This window comes from Amia ocellicauda, chromosome 6 (assembly GCF_036373705.1).
Source record: "Amia ocellicauda isolate fAmiCal2 chromosome 6, fAmiCal2.hap1, whole genome shotgun sequence".
NCBI lineage: Eukaryota > Metazoa > Chordata > Actinopteri > Amiiformes > Amiidae > Amia > Amia ocellicauda.
In genome coordinates, this window is record NC_089855.1 from 1104411 (window position 1) to 1122209 (window position 17799).

Below are 17799 nucleotides of genomic sequence, written 5' to 3' on the forward strand. Positions count from 1 at the left end.
AACACGCACACACACAGAGGCACAGACAGACACACACACACATTAAAATGAATGGATTCTAATATGTGAGTCGGTGTTGTGGCTTAATATAAATACCAGTGGGTGGGTGGGCTGATACTACACATAGCTTCCTATACGTAATGTTAATTCACATAAACAGGTCCTCCTAATAAAGACATCCTGGGCTACGCCTGTCCTGCTGCTGAATATAAAAGGTTGTCCCACCCCGTCTCTTCACACCGAACAGAGCAGACGCGCTGCTGCAATGATCCGGCTCTGTCTCCCGCTGTGTCTCCTCAGGACCAGTAAGTACAGACCACTGTCTTTCCTTCAGCTACAGAGCCAGACATCAATCATTTCATTCAATTTACACCAAGGAAAACATATCTGAAACATACCCGTGTTTTTAAATATATAATATATAAAAAAAAAAAATATATATATATATATACACTCACCTAAAGGATTATTAGGAACACCATACTAATACTGTGTTTGACCCCCTTTCGCCTTCAGAACTGCCTTAATTCTACATGGCATTGATTCAACAAGGTGCTGAAAGCATTCTTTAGAAATGTTGGCCCATATTGATAAGATAGCATCTTGCAGTTGATGGAGATTTGTGGGATGCACATCCAGGGCACGAAGCTCCCGTTCCACCACATCCCAAAGATGCTCTATTGGGTTGAGATCTGGTGACTGTGGGGGCCAGTTTAGTACAGTGAACTCATTGTCATATTCAAGAAACCAATTTGAAATGATTCGACCTTTGTGACATGGTTCATTATCCTGCTGCAAGTAGCCATCAGAGGATGGGTACATGGTGGTCATAAAGGGATGGACATGGTCAGAAACAATGCTCAGGTAGGCCGTGGCATTTAAACGATGCCCAATTGGCACTAAGGGGCCTAAAGTGTGCCAAGAAAACATCCCCCACACCATTACACCACCACCACCAGCCTGCACAGTGGTAACAAGGCATGATGGATCCATGTTCTCATTCTGTTTACGCCAAATTCTGACTCTACCATCTGAATGTCTCAACAGAAATCGAGACTCATCAGACCAGGCAACATTTTTCCAGTCTTCAACTGTCCAATTTTTGTGAGCTTGTGCAAATTGTAGCCTCTTTTTCCTATTTGTAGTGGAGATGAGTGGTACCCGGTGAGGTCTTCTGCTGTTGTAGCCCATCCGCCTCAAGGTTGTACGTGTTGTGGCTTCACAAATGCTTTGCTGCATACCTCGGTTGTAACGAGTGGTTATTTCAGTCAAATTTGCTCTTCTATCAGCTTGAATCAGTCGGCCCATTCTCCTCTGACCTCTAGCATCAACAAAGCATTTTCGCCCACAGGACTGCCGCATACTGGATGTTTTTCCCTTTTCACACCATTCTTTGTAAACCTTTGTATGATTTAATTAACTGCACTGGTAAGGGGTTATTTTGCAGACAGATATTCACATTTATTGAAATTATTATTTTAATTGTACAATAAACTGTTAATGATGAAAAAATCCAAGTAGTTAATGATGATTTATTAATTTTTAGAGACATTTGACAAACCTCTGCATTACTGATTTACACAATATTTCTTGGTGCACTTGGTGCATTATACAGACTGTGTGTGTTATGCTGTGTGTTTAATGTGCTGTGGTACTTTCCCAGGTGTGATTCTGGCAGATCCCGTGTCCCAGCCGTGTCCCTCAGTGACAGCACGGCTCGGAGACCCCGTCACTCTGCAGTGCTTTATACACCAGGACAGCTTTAGTCAGTTGGTTTGGTACAGGCAGGTCATTGGAGAGGCTCCCAAGTGCATATTGTCATCTTACGGTCATTCTGAGAAGTTTACCTTATATGACACATTCAATGATTCACGCTTTGCAATGCAGAAAAATAAAACCAGTTTTAACCTCACAATTTCTGGTGCTGTACCCTCAGATATGGCAACATATTACTGTGGATCAATAGAATACAATTATGTGCAGTTTGGAAATGGAACCACACTCTTTCTTAAAGGTAAGGAAGAATTTCTGTATGTCATTATTTTGACAAATTTACATCTTGCCATAGGGTATTAAAAGGCATAACATGAAGGTTGTTTTATTAATTTATATATATATATACAGTGGGGGAAAAAAGTATTTGATCCCCTGCTGATTTTGTATGTTTGCCCACTGACATAGAAATGATCAGTCTATAATTTTAATGGTGGGTGTATTTTAGCAGTGAGAGACAGAATAACAACAAAAAAATCCAGAAAAACGCATTTCAAGAAAGTTATCAATTGATTTGCATGTTAATGATGGAAATAAGTATTTGACCCCTTCGACTTAGTACTTGGTGGCAAAACCCTTGTTGGCAATCACAGAGGTCAGACGTTTCTTGTAGTTGACCACCAGGCTTGCACACATCTCAGTAGGGATTTTGTCCCACTCCTCTTTGCAGATCCTCTCCAAGTCATTAAGTTTTCGAGGCTGACGTTTGGCAACTCGAACCTTCTGCTCCCTCCACAGATTGTCTATGGTATTAAGGTCTGGAGACTGGCTAGGCCACTCCAGGACCTTAATGTGTTTCTTCTTGAGCCACTCGTTTGTTGCCTTGGCTGTGTGTTTTGGGTCATTGTCATGCTGGAATACCCATCCATGACCCATTTTCAATGCCCTGGCTGAGGGAAGGAGGTTCTCACCCAAGATTTGACGGTACATGGCCCCGTCCATCGTCCCTTTGATGCGGTGCAGTTGTCCTGTCCCCTTAGCTGAAAAACACCCCCAAAGCATAATGTTTCCACCTCCATGTTTGACGGTGGGGATGGTGTTCTTGGGGTCATTCCTCCTCCTCCAAACACGGCGAGTTGAGTTGATGCCAAAGAGCTCAATTTTGGTCTCATCTGACCAAACACTTTCACCCAGTTCTCCTCTGAATCATTCAGATGTTCATTGGCAAACTTCAGACCGGCCTGTACATGTGCTTTCTTGAGCAGGTTTTCAGTCCTTCATGGCGTAGTGTGTTACCAATTGTTTTCTTGGTGACTATGGTCCCAGCTGCCTTAAGATCATTAACAAGATCCTCCCGTGTAGTTCTGGGCTGATTCCTCACTGTTCTCATGATCATTGAAACTCCACGAGGTGAGATCTTGCATGGAGCCCCAGACTGAGGGAGACTGACAGTTATTTTGTGTTTCTTCCATTTGCGAATAATCGCACCAACTGTTGTCACCTTCTCACCAAGCTGCTTGGCGATGGTCTTGTAGCCCATTCCAGCCTTGTGTAGGTCTACAATCTTGTCCCTGACATCCTTGGACAGCTCTTTGGTCTTGGCCATGGTGGAGAGTTTGGAATCTGATTGATTGATTGCTTCTGTGGACAGGTGTCTTTTATACAGGTAACGAGCTGAGATTAGGAGCACTCCCTTTAAGAGAGTGCTCCTAATCTCAGCTCGTTACCTGTATAAAAGACACCTGGAAGCCAGAAATCTTGCTGATTGATAGGGGATCAAATACTTATTTCCCTCATTAACATGCAAATCAATTTATAACTTTTTTGAAATGCGTTTTTCTGGATTTTTTTGTTGTTATTCTGTCTCTCACTGTTAAAATACACATACAATTAAAATTAGAGACTGATCATCTCTTTGTCAGCGGGCAAACATACAAAATCAGCAGGGGATCAAATACTTTTTTCCCTCACTGTATATATATATATATATATACAATATAATTAATGTTATATTGTTGATACAAATGTATATTGTATTTTTACAAAGTGCAATGTTTGTAATAATAAATAAACACATGATTTAGTGGTCTGCTCACAGGAAAAAAACAACTTGTGGAATTCAGAAAATAACTTCAAAGGACCAAAAATGCCAAAGAGGACCAATGACATTTCTGCAAACTTCATACACAATAGGATGCATATAATTGTATCAAACAAGTATATCACCTCCAGCCCACACACAACGTCCATTAGAAACAATGCCAGTATTACCCCTAAGTCTCTGGTGTATCTTCTCTCTTTCAGATACTGACTCGAGGTTTGTTCAGCCTCCTCTGTTTCAGTCTATCCTGTCAGCACTCAACTCTGACCTGCAGTGTATGATAGACAGTAGAAATCTCAGTGCAGACCACCGTGTCCACTGGTTTATTAAACTCTCAGGACAGCCGTCCTCAGAAACACCTTTCACAGCCGGCAGCGTGATTCAGAGCAGCTCTGAGGACGGCCTTCATGCACAGGGCAGTGTCTATAACCTTTCCAAGAGGAACCTCGGCTGCTCTGATGCTGAGTCTGTCTACTGCGCTGTGGCCGCATTTGGGGAGATCCTGTTTGGCAAAGGGACAGAGCAGGAGGTAACAGGTACATGTCTGTGTTTCCCTATCCATGTATTATCTATTAATTTACAATAACTTATGTCATCAAGTACAAAAAACAATTGTCTTAAGTAATTAAGTAACACATGTATCCATCTCATATGTAATATATTTGTTTCAGTTGTAATCACAGACAAAGCCACACTGCCATAACTATCACAGTGTTAGATGGTGGTTTTATCAGAATATATTTTTGTAAATTCATGTGATTTAAAATCAGTTAAAGCCAAAGCAATCTATGTTCTCATTTTCAAATTGGGACCCATGATCATTATTGCTTTTATTTAAAAATCATGGTCTCTAAACGATTGCAGCAAATAAAAGGAAGGGATATTTTCCAATGCATAATTAAGCATCACTCACTATTGTAATGATCGTTTCAGGCCGTGGTGTTGGTGTGAGCCATGTCCCTGTGGTGGTGGGGCTGGGGGCGCTGAACGCTGCACTCATGGTCATAATTGCTGTGCTGTTGTGCCGACGCCAGCGGTCAGTGCAGTTTCAGTGCTGTGCTGGTGAGTCTCTCCCGAATCCTTCATTAACACAGGCAGGGGAGCTCAGTCAAGCACAGAAAACATCCTTACATTGAGTCGAGGAAATTCAATAAGGTTAACATTATATAAATGTACAAAACTTACTAAAATGATATGACTATAAAACCTGCTTTTTAACATACAATTAATGTAATAAACCATATATGGTTACTTGTTTGTTTTTTCAGTTATTGTCCTCAGTTTTGTCATAGTGAACACCCAGTGCAATAAGCATCGCTTCACCCTTCAGCTAACCTGCTGTCTCCCTCTGTGCTGCTCTGTGTTCACAGCCAGGGAGTCCGGTCCGGTCAGCCGGTCCCCTCCGCAGCGCAGACTCACAGACAGCACCAGCCTGCAGGTATATTTTGTGTTATTAAAACATTACATTCACTGAAATATGAACTATATTATTCAGTTAATGATTTTTAAAACTTTTTCTTTTCTTTCCTAGAATCAGACAATACCCACAGTGACTTACGTGGCCCTGGATTTTCATCACATCAAAAGTAAACAAGAGCGAAGCAGACAGGACCTGCAGGGCACTGTGTACAGTAATATACTGGATCAGCAATGGGAATAAAAGACACTGTTTGAGTGAATAAATAAATACATAAATTATACTAATAAGGAAGTCATGACCTGAAAAATATATTGTTGAAATTACTATTATAAATAACTATTTTGTACATCTCTATCAGATGTATTTAGTTATTCATGTAATATTAACATTGTTACTGTCCGTCTAGTAAGACCGCAACATAATAGACGAAATACCATTCCTTCCATCCTTCTATCGTTGAGCCCCTCTGTGCGAGACGGTTAATGAACACAACACAGACAAGACAATGGGACGTGTTATTGGGGGTTTCTGAAAGGCTGGAATTGTGCTTCGTCTGTGGCCAAAGGAAACGATCCGGACACGTTAAACCTGAACAATGATCACTAGCTACACTTGACTGTGTACCATGTATAAAGCTATGATGTTCTGGATAATGTCAAGTTTGGACTTTTAAACTGTTGCATCATTTGAGAAATCTGCAGTTTTTTTTTTTTAAAGATTGGGATTCTCCACAAACTATGGACTACCTGCTATGGCGAATGCAACTTTACTTTTATTCTGTACATTACTTATTTTGTATTGTGCTGTATTATACTGCAGTCTTTTTTAAATGCGATACCTGATACTAATGTCTGGTCCGTCCATGGCAGCATATAATCAGTGTTAGCAGGTATGGAATTAGCCCTTGGCACTAAACAGCACCAAACTCTTTAATACAATTTTCTTGTGCACAAACATTTCTCCTTACAAAATTGTGAGAAATAGCAGGGTTCGTGAAAAAGTGTCACGTATAAATATTTACATATAAGTTAGGTAATGTATTTGTTTGTTTATAAATATAACATCATAATATTGTAATTACTTTGTAATATACTTTTTAATACATGGTGATACATTGTGTAGAAATTGTGATACATTTACTAATTTATTTATTACCTTGCCAATGTATTCTGTATCGGATATATTTCTTAATGTAAAATAAATAGGGATAATACATTGTCTTAACATAAATACACATTTTTGAAAAGTTTGTTTTAATTTTTTCTGGCATTTATTTTACACCATTATTTTTGTTGTATATATTACATATATAAATACAACATTTCTACTTTCTACTGGCCATGTTAAGATGACAGTGTTTATTGTATATCAGTCCCGCCTCCAAGACCCCAAAACACATCATCCTTCAAGAGTTTTGTATTTATTTGTATATCAACATTCACACAACAAAACTAACATACAGTGATATAGTATAGTATAACACAGTAATAATGATAATGATAATGACATGGTGCCAGCATTACTGTCATCATGATGTCGTGTAGCAGTTGCTTATGTTTAAAGTGATATTCACTGACATGGGGGTTTTAACAGCACCTCGAATGTTGCCTCTCAGCTGAAGGGTGACAGACAATCGGGTGAAGAAACTCACACAGATCCCACAGTTGATAACATGAGATTAACAGAACAGGTTTGCCTGAGGAGAGCTGTGTGATGGGAGATCTGTCAGTGCAGGAATACTGCTCCCTGTTCTCCACAGACACCGCTGTCAGAGACCTCCCACATGCTGCACCAGAATCTGAACTGCACAGTTAACTCCCCATGTAACCGTAATGGACAGACCAACACAGCGCATTGGATCTGTCCCGAGGAGCACAGTCCACCCTGACTGACAGTGAAATATCTGATCTATTCCTCTCTATCATTCTGTGTTGAGATGTCTTCTGTCAGACTATACTTCTCTTCTGTTGAGTAAGAATGAGTTTGTGTTGAATTAAAGATTCTGCTTCCTCCTGAGTTCTGAGCAGGACATTTCTCCCTGGCTTCCTGGCTGATGAAATTACAAAATCATTATGTATTGTGCAGTGGGGCGCACTGCCTTGTCTGTGGTGGCCCTAATACCATATCACTTTCAGTATCAATGGGAAACATCAGTAGAAATCGTGCTGGTTATGAAGCTGTTGTTTTGTGTGTAAATGCTGAATCAGCATCGGGACATCATTTCCTGATATAGTTCAAGAATAAGACACAAGAATGACTGTCAGTTGATGCCATCCCAGCAGCACCCCACCTGGGCATTTCTCAAAACGGGGAACGCATGTCGTATAATGTATATTATGTTCTGAAAACACAACTGTGTTACTATACTTTTTTCTGTTATGTCAATTTTATATTCTTTACCACAGATGATTCTGCTTAAAATAATTCCAAAACCTTCATTAATAATAATAAAACAAATTAAAATAAAACTCTAGCTGTTATTTTATGTGTTTGAGTGAAATTACTTATTAATTCAACAGTTGTATGTATGTTTATGACTAGAATCAAACAGATGACATGCAATGAAGTCAGTATTCAAGGTAATATAATCCAAGGTAATATAATATGAACACAAAGCCTGACCCCAGACTAGAACTAGAAGTATTATAAGGAATAACTTCTAGTTGCAGCTAGTGGTACCACCCTGTTCATACAATCTCACCAGCAGTGCCTCAGTGCATATCGTACAGAGTCACAACTTCCTGTTGTCACTCAAGTAAATGTATGATCTTCAGAGGTGTGAACACAATCAAACAAGAGGAACAAAAGCTTGTTAACTTATGTTATCAAATGACCGGAGATAACATGGAAAAGAAAAATCATTCAGTCAGCACCTTTGTCATGATCTGTCTGTGAGCTGAGAAAACAAAAACAATATATATATATATATATATATATATTTGCACTGTTTCAAACCTGTCGTGATGAACTCTGTCTATGCTGCACTGTTTTCTTTGAAAACCACGGCTCCATTTCTTTGAAGGCTCTTTGAGACAGTAGGAGCTGTGGGTGTATAACCTTTCATGTCAGAGCACCCAAACAGAAGGTGTCATGGGTGCAGGACGGTGTCTGTCTCTACACACATGCCTGGCAGGCAGATGCATTCCCAGCGTCAGTCTGTCCTGGGCCACCAAGCAGCAGACAGCAGCGCAGCCGCTGCGATGATCTCACTGTGCACAGCAGCAGCGCTCCTGCTTATAGCAGGTAAGACTATCTAAATAATGATTGCTCGAACATCCAGTGCATTTCTATTATTATATTGAAATTAAATATACAGCGGGATGTTGAATCTGTGTGTCTGGATGCTGACAGTCTGTGTGTTCCTCCACAGGGGCGAGTCCAGCTGTGATTGTCCAGAAGAGTCTCCTGGTGACCTCCAGCCCTGGACACTCCGTGACCCTGAGCTGTTCAATATCTGGGACCAGTGCTAGCTACTTCTCCTGGTTCAGACAGGTCCCTGGACAGCCTCCAAAGTGCATACTAACCCTGTATGTGCACTCACCTGTGCCGACACTGTATGGAGAATTCACAAATGAAACCCGCTTTAAAGTGCAGAAAGAAGGGGAGAGTTTCAACCTCACTATTTCAGACTTAAAAACTTCAGACATGGGGAGATATTACTGCGGAGTGCGTGATTATGACCTCCTGATATTTGGAAATGGGACATTTTTATTGATCACAGGTAAAGCAAAGATTACTTTTTATAAACAATCCAGTGTCTTCTGATTCCTCCAGCTGAATAAATACTTTCATCAAAGAAATACAAACACCTGCATGGTGCTGCAAGACTCTTATATTGTTAAAACAGTACAACAGCACAGTATTCATTTGGAAATGGATAAAACCACTGTCTCTGGTGATAGATTATTCTGTCTCGAGATTTATTTATTTATTTGCAAGCAAGGGTAAGCTTGAAATCTACAGAACAAAATAATGCTCATTTAACTATGTCAAATATCAATTTTGTTAGACCAAAAATAACTGAAAACCTGTTTACTTTTGTTACTGTTCAAAAGATTTGTGAGCTGGTGGGTTCTTTGTTTGCCACAACAAAAACAAATGTGTCCTAGTTGACCTGACTGAACCCGCATGAAAACATGGCAAAAAGAATGGACTGAATGGCTGAGTGGTACATAAACATTAAAATAAGTTAATGTATCTCTAAGCTTTACATTAAAAGAAAACAGTGTCTGTTTATATATTTAATTTTTAAATAGTTGTGATTATTATCCTCCAGAACTATGATAAAGCCCATTGATTAATCAAAACATTCTGTGAAAGTCTACTAGTTTCTACTTTATACACATGCTTTTTAAATTGTATTTTGATGAAGGTGTAAAAAAATGTTTACATATGATTACATATGTATTTATAGTGGACTAAGACACTTTACCAGAGACACTGGTAAATACATGCAATTTGGATTTAATCTTTTGAAATGTAATGTTGTAAATTCACTGTGTGCACCATCTAAAAGTGCGGTTGGCTCTCCAGCATTACGGGAGTCTTATCTCCTCTGTCCTCTAGTGTTCTATATTCGTTCGTTTAGACCTTAGTGCTGCTTTTGACACAGTGGACCATTGCATTTTATTGGAGCGCCTCAATAAATGGGTAGGCATCTCCAAAACTGCATTTCAGTAATTAAATTAATATGTTTCCAATATAACTGTTTCTGTTCAAATTTGTAATTTGTCTTCTTCTTCAGCACACATTACCTGTGGCTCAATCCTGGGACCCATATTGTTCTCTATTTATATGCTACCACTTCATTATTAGAAAATATAATATCTCATTCCATTGTTACGCAGATGACACTCAGTTATATGTTCCATTTAATCTCTATGATTCTAGTACCCTGGCCAATCTCACAAACTGCCTAGCAAATATCAAGTCCCGAATGTCACAATACTTTCTGCAATTGAACAATAACAAATCCTGAATAGTTTGATTTGGCTCAGAAAATTCCACTAATGTGTTTCAACATAGTCTAGCCAGTCTGGCAACATATATTACACCAGTAGTAAGACATCTTGAGTTAATCTTTGATCCAGAGCTGAGTCTGAATGGTAAAAAGGGTTGTACAGTCATGTTTTTATCAGTTGAAGAACATCTCTGAAATAAGATTATTTTTATCTGTCAGAGACCTGGAAAAAGTAATTAATGATTATATATCTTCTCGCTTGGACTATTGGAAAAGCTCTCGCGTCTGAAGCTTGTGCTTGTCCGTGGCTTCTAATCAAAACAAATAGAGGAGAACATATCACCCCAATCTTATATTACTAGTTTTAGAAAAGATTTTAAGATTTTACAAATTAATGTTAAGGTACTGCGGGGTCTTGTCCCTGATTATATCACAGAGCTGGTAATACCTTATGAGCTATTGGCTGTATCAATATCTAACATGAAAAAAGAAAGGGTGATCGGCTTTTGCCATCAGGGCTCCCAGACTCTGGACCAGCTGGCCCGGGGAGATAAGGTGTTTTCCTTTAACTCACTCTAAAAACCTATTTTTTTTATTTGATTTGAATCAGTGATGACTGTATTTATTGTTTAGTTGATGTATGTTATTTATTTTCAATAGTTTGAATCTGTCAGTTTGTTTCATTAATTTCATTCAGTTTGTATTTTGTTTATTGCAATTTTTTATTTCACCGTTGGTAACACACTTATTAGAATTATTATAGACTCTTAATAACAGCATGCAATACAATATACACCATAAATCCAATAATGATTGTATAATAAATGTTTGGTCACAGTTATACAACATATGTTAACATGTTCATTATACTGTCAGGCTCGGAATCCAACAGGACCATTGTGCAGTGGCCGGTGTCTGTCCCCGTCCAGCCAGGAGACAGTGTGACTCTGCAGTGTACAATACACACTGAGACCTGTGCAGGAGAGCACAGTGTTCATTGGTTCAGGCATGGCTCAGGAGAAGCCCTTCCAGGACTCATTTACACCCATGGGAACAGGAGTGATCCGTGTGAGAGCAGCTCTGAGCCTGGGCTTCCTGCACAGGGCTGTGTCTATGAGCTCCCCAAGCGGAACCTCCGCTCCTCTGACGCTGGGACTTACTACTGTGCTGTGGCCACATGTGGGCAGATCCTGTTTGGCAACGGGACACGGCTGGACATTGCAGGTAAGATATAATTATATATAACATATTCTCAGCCTGTTAAGACAAACACGGTATAGAAGAATACATTCAAACTACATATATGTTTTAAATATATAGCAACAGGGTTTTATGCAGAATTTTACTTAGAGTTTTGTCATTTTCTACATTTCAATCAATAAATGTATGTTTCATACATCCATACATTTTACACAATATTTCAATATATCTCTGGTAACATAAATAGTTATAATTTAATTTACATTTTTAATTGAACAGGTATTAAAGCATGATGTGAAAAGGTACTATTTTTGAGGAACCATTTCTTTCCGGCAGTCATATGTTCACAGGGAATAAAAAATCTATTACCTTATTGTTAATTTAAATCTTACTGTGAATTATTATTCCTAAATATCTGTCATCACAGAGTCTAGTTTGCAGCTGAGCCCTGCTGTCCTGGTGCTGCTGGCGTCCAACTGTGTGTGTGTGCTGGTGATCGCTGTGCTCGTGTGCACCAGGAGGGGGCAGTGTGGGCGCGGTGCAGGTCAGTCACCCACACACTTATAAACAACCATCCCAGTCATACAGAGGAACAATTACATAAATATAAATCATTATATTACGAAGTTTGTAGTATGGTAACGCGTTATTATAAGATGCTGCATATCCATGTGTTATTAATGATTTATACATGTTGAATAGCTGATTAATAGATACTTCATAAAACATTATTAAAGCATTACTTTGTGGTCATTCCATGTATTGCTAGACTGACTTATAACTAATGCGCAATGCATTATTAATGCTTTATAAAACATCTATTCAATATGAATAAAGCATTAATAACATACATACGCTAATGTTATTATAAAGTGTTACCAAATGAAAAATGTGATGCCAGAGCGCTGAGTCCATATGTAAATATTAACGGTTGAGGCCACCAAGGAAACATTTAATTAAATAATTATTTAACCTCTTAATTTCCTCCCACTTGGTTTATGAGTTTCCCTTTGGGGAGCAATTCTTACAGTATGCTTATATATACATTTCAGGATAAATACATGGTAAGAAATGCTACCAGTACAATTAGCTGGTATAATTGTATACAATTACAAAATCATAGTTGCACTATATACATTTTCAATAAGGTAGATTGTGTTTTGTGAAATTTTTGCAATTTCAAGATGCAAGTTTTCTATATCATACTTATGTATTTATTTCAAAAGTTTAATAATTAGCTGAAGACCAACTATGATAATCCCCGACGTAGGATACTTATTTTTCTTTCTGCTTTTGGTCTGAGGAGAAAACCAGTTGCCCAATCCTTACTGTGGTGCACTCCTCACTGTGTGCTATTGTCTGACTGATATGAGATCTGTTAATACTGAGGGTCAGGCTAAACATACTGTTTATTGTGTTTGCCACAGATGCACGTTTCAATGTATTTTTTTTTTATATATTATATTTTAAATACAAATATCCATGTAATGTGAAACCCAGGGCTGTGGCCCTTTGGGATATGAATAGAATAAATATAATGTGTGTTTCCAATATGCAGGTGAACTCAAATCTGTGATCAGAAGTGTGCAAGTCTTCATTTTATCTTTCTCTATCAGAACATGTGTCTCAGCAAACACCCCATCGCCACACTGGCGCTGACTGGGCAGATAAACAGGTACACTGAATTACTCTGCTATAAAGGACTGGTTGAATTTCCATAATATGAAATAACAGTCATCACATTCAGTGGTGGTAGAATATTATAGTCATGGATAGAGATTTGAGATTGGAGTTCAATTTGATTTGGTCTGGATCTAAGGAATGCACTCTAAAGTTACACAAAAATTAAGTTAAACACAAATCCACAACATCAATCAGCTTCAATCAACATCAATCCATCTGAGCCGCCTGTGATCATTTTTGAATAGTAATAAATTGTCGATTTTTAAAACTACATTGTACCTTAATATGGGCTTGAGCACATATGAAATATGAAATATAATGAGCATCTCAGCAATGGTTAAGCTAAGTAATGATTTGAAATGACACACTGTATATTGTCTCTGTTTAAGAATCAGGGAACAGGCATGATGAATTATGCTGCCTTGAGCTTCACTGACAGCAGGACGAAGCCTGAGAGGAAGAGGAGGGAGATGGACAGACAGGCTGTGTATTCACAAGTCCAGTACCACCAGACAGACTGAACACTGTGGACACAGTGTCTCCATGCCTCCATGCTGATGCCAGATGTCTACAGTGGGACTGATTGACACAATGTCTCAGACACAATAACTATAAGACTGAATCCTCTGGATACAGTGTCTCCCTGTCTGCACAGCAGAGACACAAGACTCTCCAGGAAATGGCTGACCTTTTAAAATGTCTCAGTGAGAGAACCCTGCAGACAATTATTTATTTTTTATAGAGCAGAAGACCATTACCATAAAAAGTACAATATTACCACCCAGCAGTAATATTCAGTGCACAGTATGTGAACGTCCTTCACCCAATACAGTGAACAAGCTGTATTATTTCCTTTGCTGCATCTTTCTCATAACAAGGATATATCACCAAAATCCAGTTACATAATGAGCAGAAACTCATTCAAAACAGTCAAAAACATGAAGTACATTAACTTTTCAACACCATCTGTTTTAAACATGAAAGTTGTACTCATTCTAACAATAATAAAACTTGATATGCATTGTGTGTTTAGTTGTGTTGTTCTTGTGTAGGTTTGTTGTCTGGCAGTTGAAAGGGGGTGTGGTATCAGTGTGGTGCAGGCGTACAGGTACAGTCTCAGGTGCTCTCACTCTGTGAGGGGCTGTTGACCAGGACTGGGGAAATGGGGGGTGTGAGACGTCTGATGATATGAACATAGCTGGTGTGCTCTTAGAGCATGTTGCCCAATAGTCACAAAAGCAAATAGTCACACATCGCCAAGCAGCTTGGTGTGAAGGTGACAACAGTTGGTGCGATTATTCGCAAATGGAAGAAACACAAAATAACTGTCAGTCTCCCTCGGTCTGGGGCTCCATGCAAGATCTCACCTTGTGGAGTTTCAATGATCATGAGAATGGTGAGGAATCAGCCCAGAACTACATGGGAGGATCTTGTTAATGATCTCAAGGCAGCTGGGGCCATAGTCACCAAGAAAACAATTGGTAACACACTATGCCGTGAAGGGCTGAAATCCTGCAGCGCCCGCAAGGCCCCCCTGCTCAAGAAAGCACATGTACAGGCCTGTCTGAAGATTGCCAATGAACATCTGAATGCTGGGTGAAAGTGTTGTGGTCAGATGAGACCAAAATCGAGCTCTTTGGCATCAACTCAACTTGCCGTGTTTGGAGGAGGAAGAAATACCCCAAGAACACCATCCCCACCGTCAAACATGGAGGTGGAAACATTATGCTTTGGGGTGTTTTTCTGCTAAGGGGTGTAGCGTAAGTTACACTTATAAATTTCAATTAAAGAAGTGAATTTAAAGTATCACCTTATCACGAATCCTGGAATCTTGTAGAATTCAATTTCTGTAATAATTGGAAGCAGACACCAATTCCAAAGATATAAATTGTCAAATTTATTCAAAAACAAAGACTAAATGTAGCACTACACTAATTATAAAAAAGGGAAAAACTAATTAAAATTCAACTCTAGATCAACAAATCAAAGACAAATCACTTCCATGACCAAATCAAAGACCATGGGATCGCATCTGATAACACAGAAATCGTTAAACAAAAAAAGGTTATAAACACATTGACTACAATACCAGTTAGTATATATACTTACTGTTTGTTCCAAGGGTCGAGTTTCTTAAGACTCAAATAGCTATTTAAATGACTGAAAACTTTCGTATACAGTCGACTAAAACTCCACTGATCAGGTGGGCACAGGCGGGCAGCACAGTCTGTAAAGTTCTTTATTTAATAAAGTCCTTTAAAATCTCCTTCTCCCAGTTTAACTCTTCTGTTGCCGGCAAAGACTTGGTTGGTTTCTGGTTCCGGTTCGGGCAACAGAGCTACAGGTTGAGCTGTGGCAGCGAGTTTCTGGTTCAGGTGAGAGAGAGAGAAAAAGAGGCCGTGCGCTGTTCTTTATATGTCTGTCAGATCAATAGGTGATTGGTTCTTGAGTTTTTGAGATTGGATTTCGGTTTCAGCCCCCAGTGTCCTATTGGAGGGGGGCGTAATTTATGACTGATGTCAATCCATGCCATCTTTTGGAAATGCCGGTTGGCCCGGGTTCGTAGCTCTATGTCGGGATGTCGGGAAATCTGATAACTTTGGGGGGGAGAGGTCTTCTTTAGATCAGTGCTTCAGCTCAGTGCTAAAATGCTCTTATCAAAATACACCCAACATAACGCTACAGGGGACAGGACAACTGCACCGCATCAAAGGGACGATGGACGGGGCCATGTACCATCAAATCTTGGGTGAGAACCTCCTTCCCTCAGCCAGGGCATTGAAAATGAGTCGTGGATGGGTATTCCAGCATGACAATGACCCAAAACACACAGCCAAGGCAACAAAGGAGTGGCTCAAGAAGAAGCACATTAAGGTCCTGGAGTGGCCTAGCCAGTCTCCAGACCTTAATCCCATAGAAAATCTGTGGAGGGAGCTGAAGGTTCGAGTTGCCAAACGTGAGCCTCGAAACCTTAATGACTTGGAGAGGATCTGCAAAGAGGAGTGGGACAAAATCCCTCCTGAGATGTGTGCAAACCTGGTGGCCAACTACAAGAAACGTCTGACCTCTGTGATTGCCATCAAGGGTTTTGCCACCAAGTACTAAGTCGAAGGGGTCAAATACTTATTTCTCTCATTAACATACAAATCAACTTTTTTGAAATGCGTTTTTCTGGATTTTTTTGTTGTTATTCTGTCTCTCACTGTTAAAATACACCTACCATTAGAATTATAGACTGATCATTTCTTTGTCAGTGGGCAAACATACAAAATCAGCAGGGGATCAAATACTTTTTTCCCTCACTGTATATATATATATATATATATATATATATATATATATATATAAACACGTTACAAGTCTACCAATGCAGATCGATATTCACAAGATTATTTATTTCAGTGCAGACACATTCACAGCTTCACATCTGTACACAACACATTCACAGTGAACTGCATTTCCCAGTGTCCAGCTTCTGTGATGTAAATTGACAATTTATTTTATTAATAATTCAAGTCCATCACTCGTTTAATCGTTTACATCCAATCCACTGTATTGAGTCTTTACTTCACATTCACTACAGTCCTGCTCAGACACTCAGCACTCAGACATAGAAAGACAAGAAACAAACTTATTTTCAAAACTCCACTAAATGAGAAGTAAATGATATCTCATCATATTAAAGACAACATACATAGATCTTAGTTTAAGCAATATTAATCTAATATATTAAATTATAAACGATGTTTGGCGTAAAACAACCAGGGCCTGAGCCTTCCCGCTATTTTATAAAGAAAGCTTAAAAAATTAAGGTCTGCATTTATCCATCAAATATGACGAATGTAATTGATCTACATTTATATATATATACAATATTAATCGTTACTTTAAGGAATTAGCAGTATTTATCATGAGAAACTCAATAAAGACAAGAGTCATTACCTGTAAAGGCGCAGTTTCCAGTGACGCGTAACGGAGGGAAATTCCCTGAACTCTCCTCTTAAAGCGACAGCGCCACCGCACATGCGCACTGACACCACAGCTGCAATATGTTCACAGAAGTGCATCTCTGTAGAAATTACACAACCAGCTAATGTGTTTAAAGTTAAATATATACAATTTCTATGTATGTGTGCTTATTCTGGGAACTCATATCAAAATCACTTTCCTCTGCACAATTTATTTGATCTATTAAATACAAACTATCAGAATGAATAGCAAGATGTACTTGCCATCACCTGTTTTAATCTATGCAAGCTAACACAACAAAACTAACACAAGAAGCAAATCAATGAGGGGAATATTAAATAGCAGTCATTTACCAAGAATCTTTTAAATTCACGTTACATGTATATGTATATTAAAATCACTATTCTCTTGAACATAGTCAGTTAAAATTAAATGTTCCACTTACATTTCTCAGCTTGTAATCACACCAGCTACAGTCCTTTGCCTTTCTTAGTAATCTCCCAGGTCCAACTCTTTCATTTCTTATGGGGGTGTTTGTGAAAACCTGCTTTAAAGGCAATTGTTTGCTAAATATGGTACATATTATACAGGTTTAGAGGGTAGACATATGTGTGTGTGTGTGTGTGTGTGTGTGTGTGTGTGTTTAAAATTGAAATTGCCTTTTCAGTCAGAATACCAGAATGAAATGTAAATGGACTTGTCCAGTTGGAAGCACTCTAAATCTTGTCACACATCTGACTAAAACACTCTGCT

The 17799-nt window shown here is 38.9% G+C and overlaps 1 protein-coding gene and 1 long non-coding RNA gene across 2 annotated transcripts; both read left to right on the plus strand.

Moving 5' to 3' along the window:
* Positions 1-4815: 4815 nt before the first annotated feature.
* Positions 4816-6432, plus strand: LOC136750731 (uncharacterized). Its single transcript, XR_010816948.1, has 3 exons — positions 4816-4876; positions 5185-5252; positions 5346-6432. It is a non-coding gene; the product is annotated as an uncharacterized LOC136750731 (long non-coding RNA).
* A 1773-nt stretch (positions 6433-8205) lies between these two features.
* LOC136750730 (uncharacterized) lies at positions 8206-14091 on the plus strand. The gene is made up of 6 exons (XM_066705767.1): positions 8206-8477; positions 8605-8955; positions 11071-11418; positions 11822-11938; positions 13011-13069; positions 13467-14091. The coding sequence occupies exons 1-6, from the start codon at positions 8297-8299 to the stop codon at positions 13596-13598; spliced, it is 1188 nt and encodes a 395-aa protein (XP_066561864.1). The 5' UTR covers positions 8206-8296; the 3' UTR covers positions 13599-14091.
* Positions 14092-17799: the final 3708 nt, after the last annotated feature.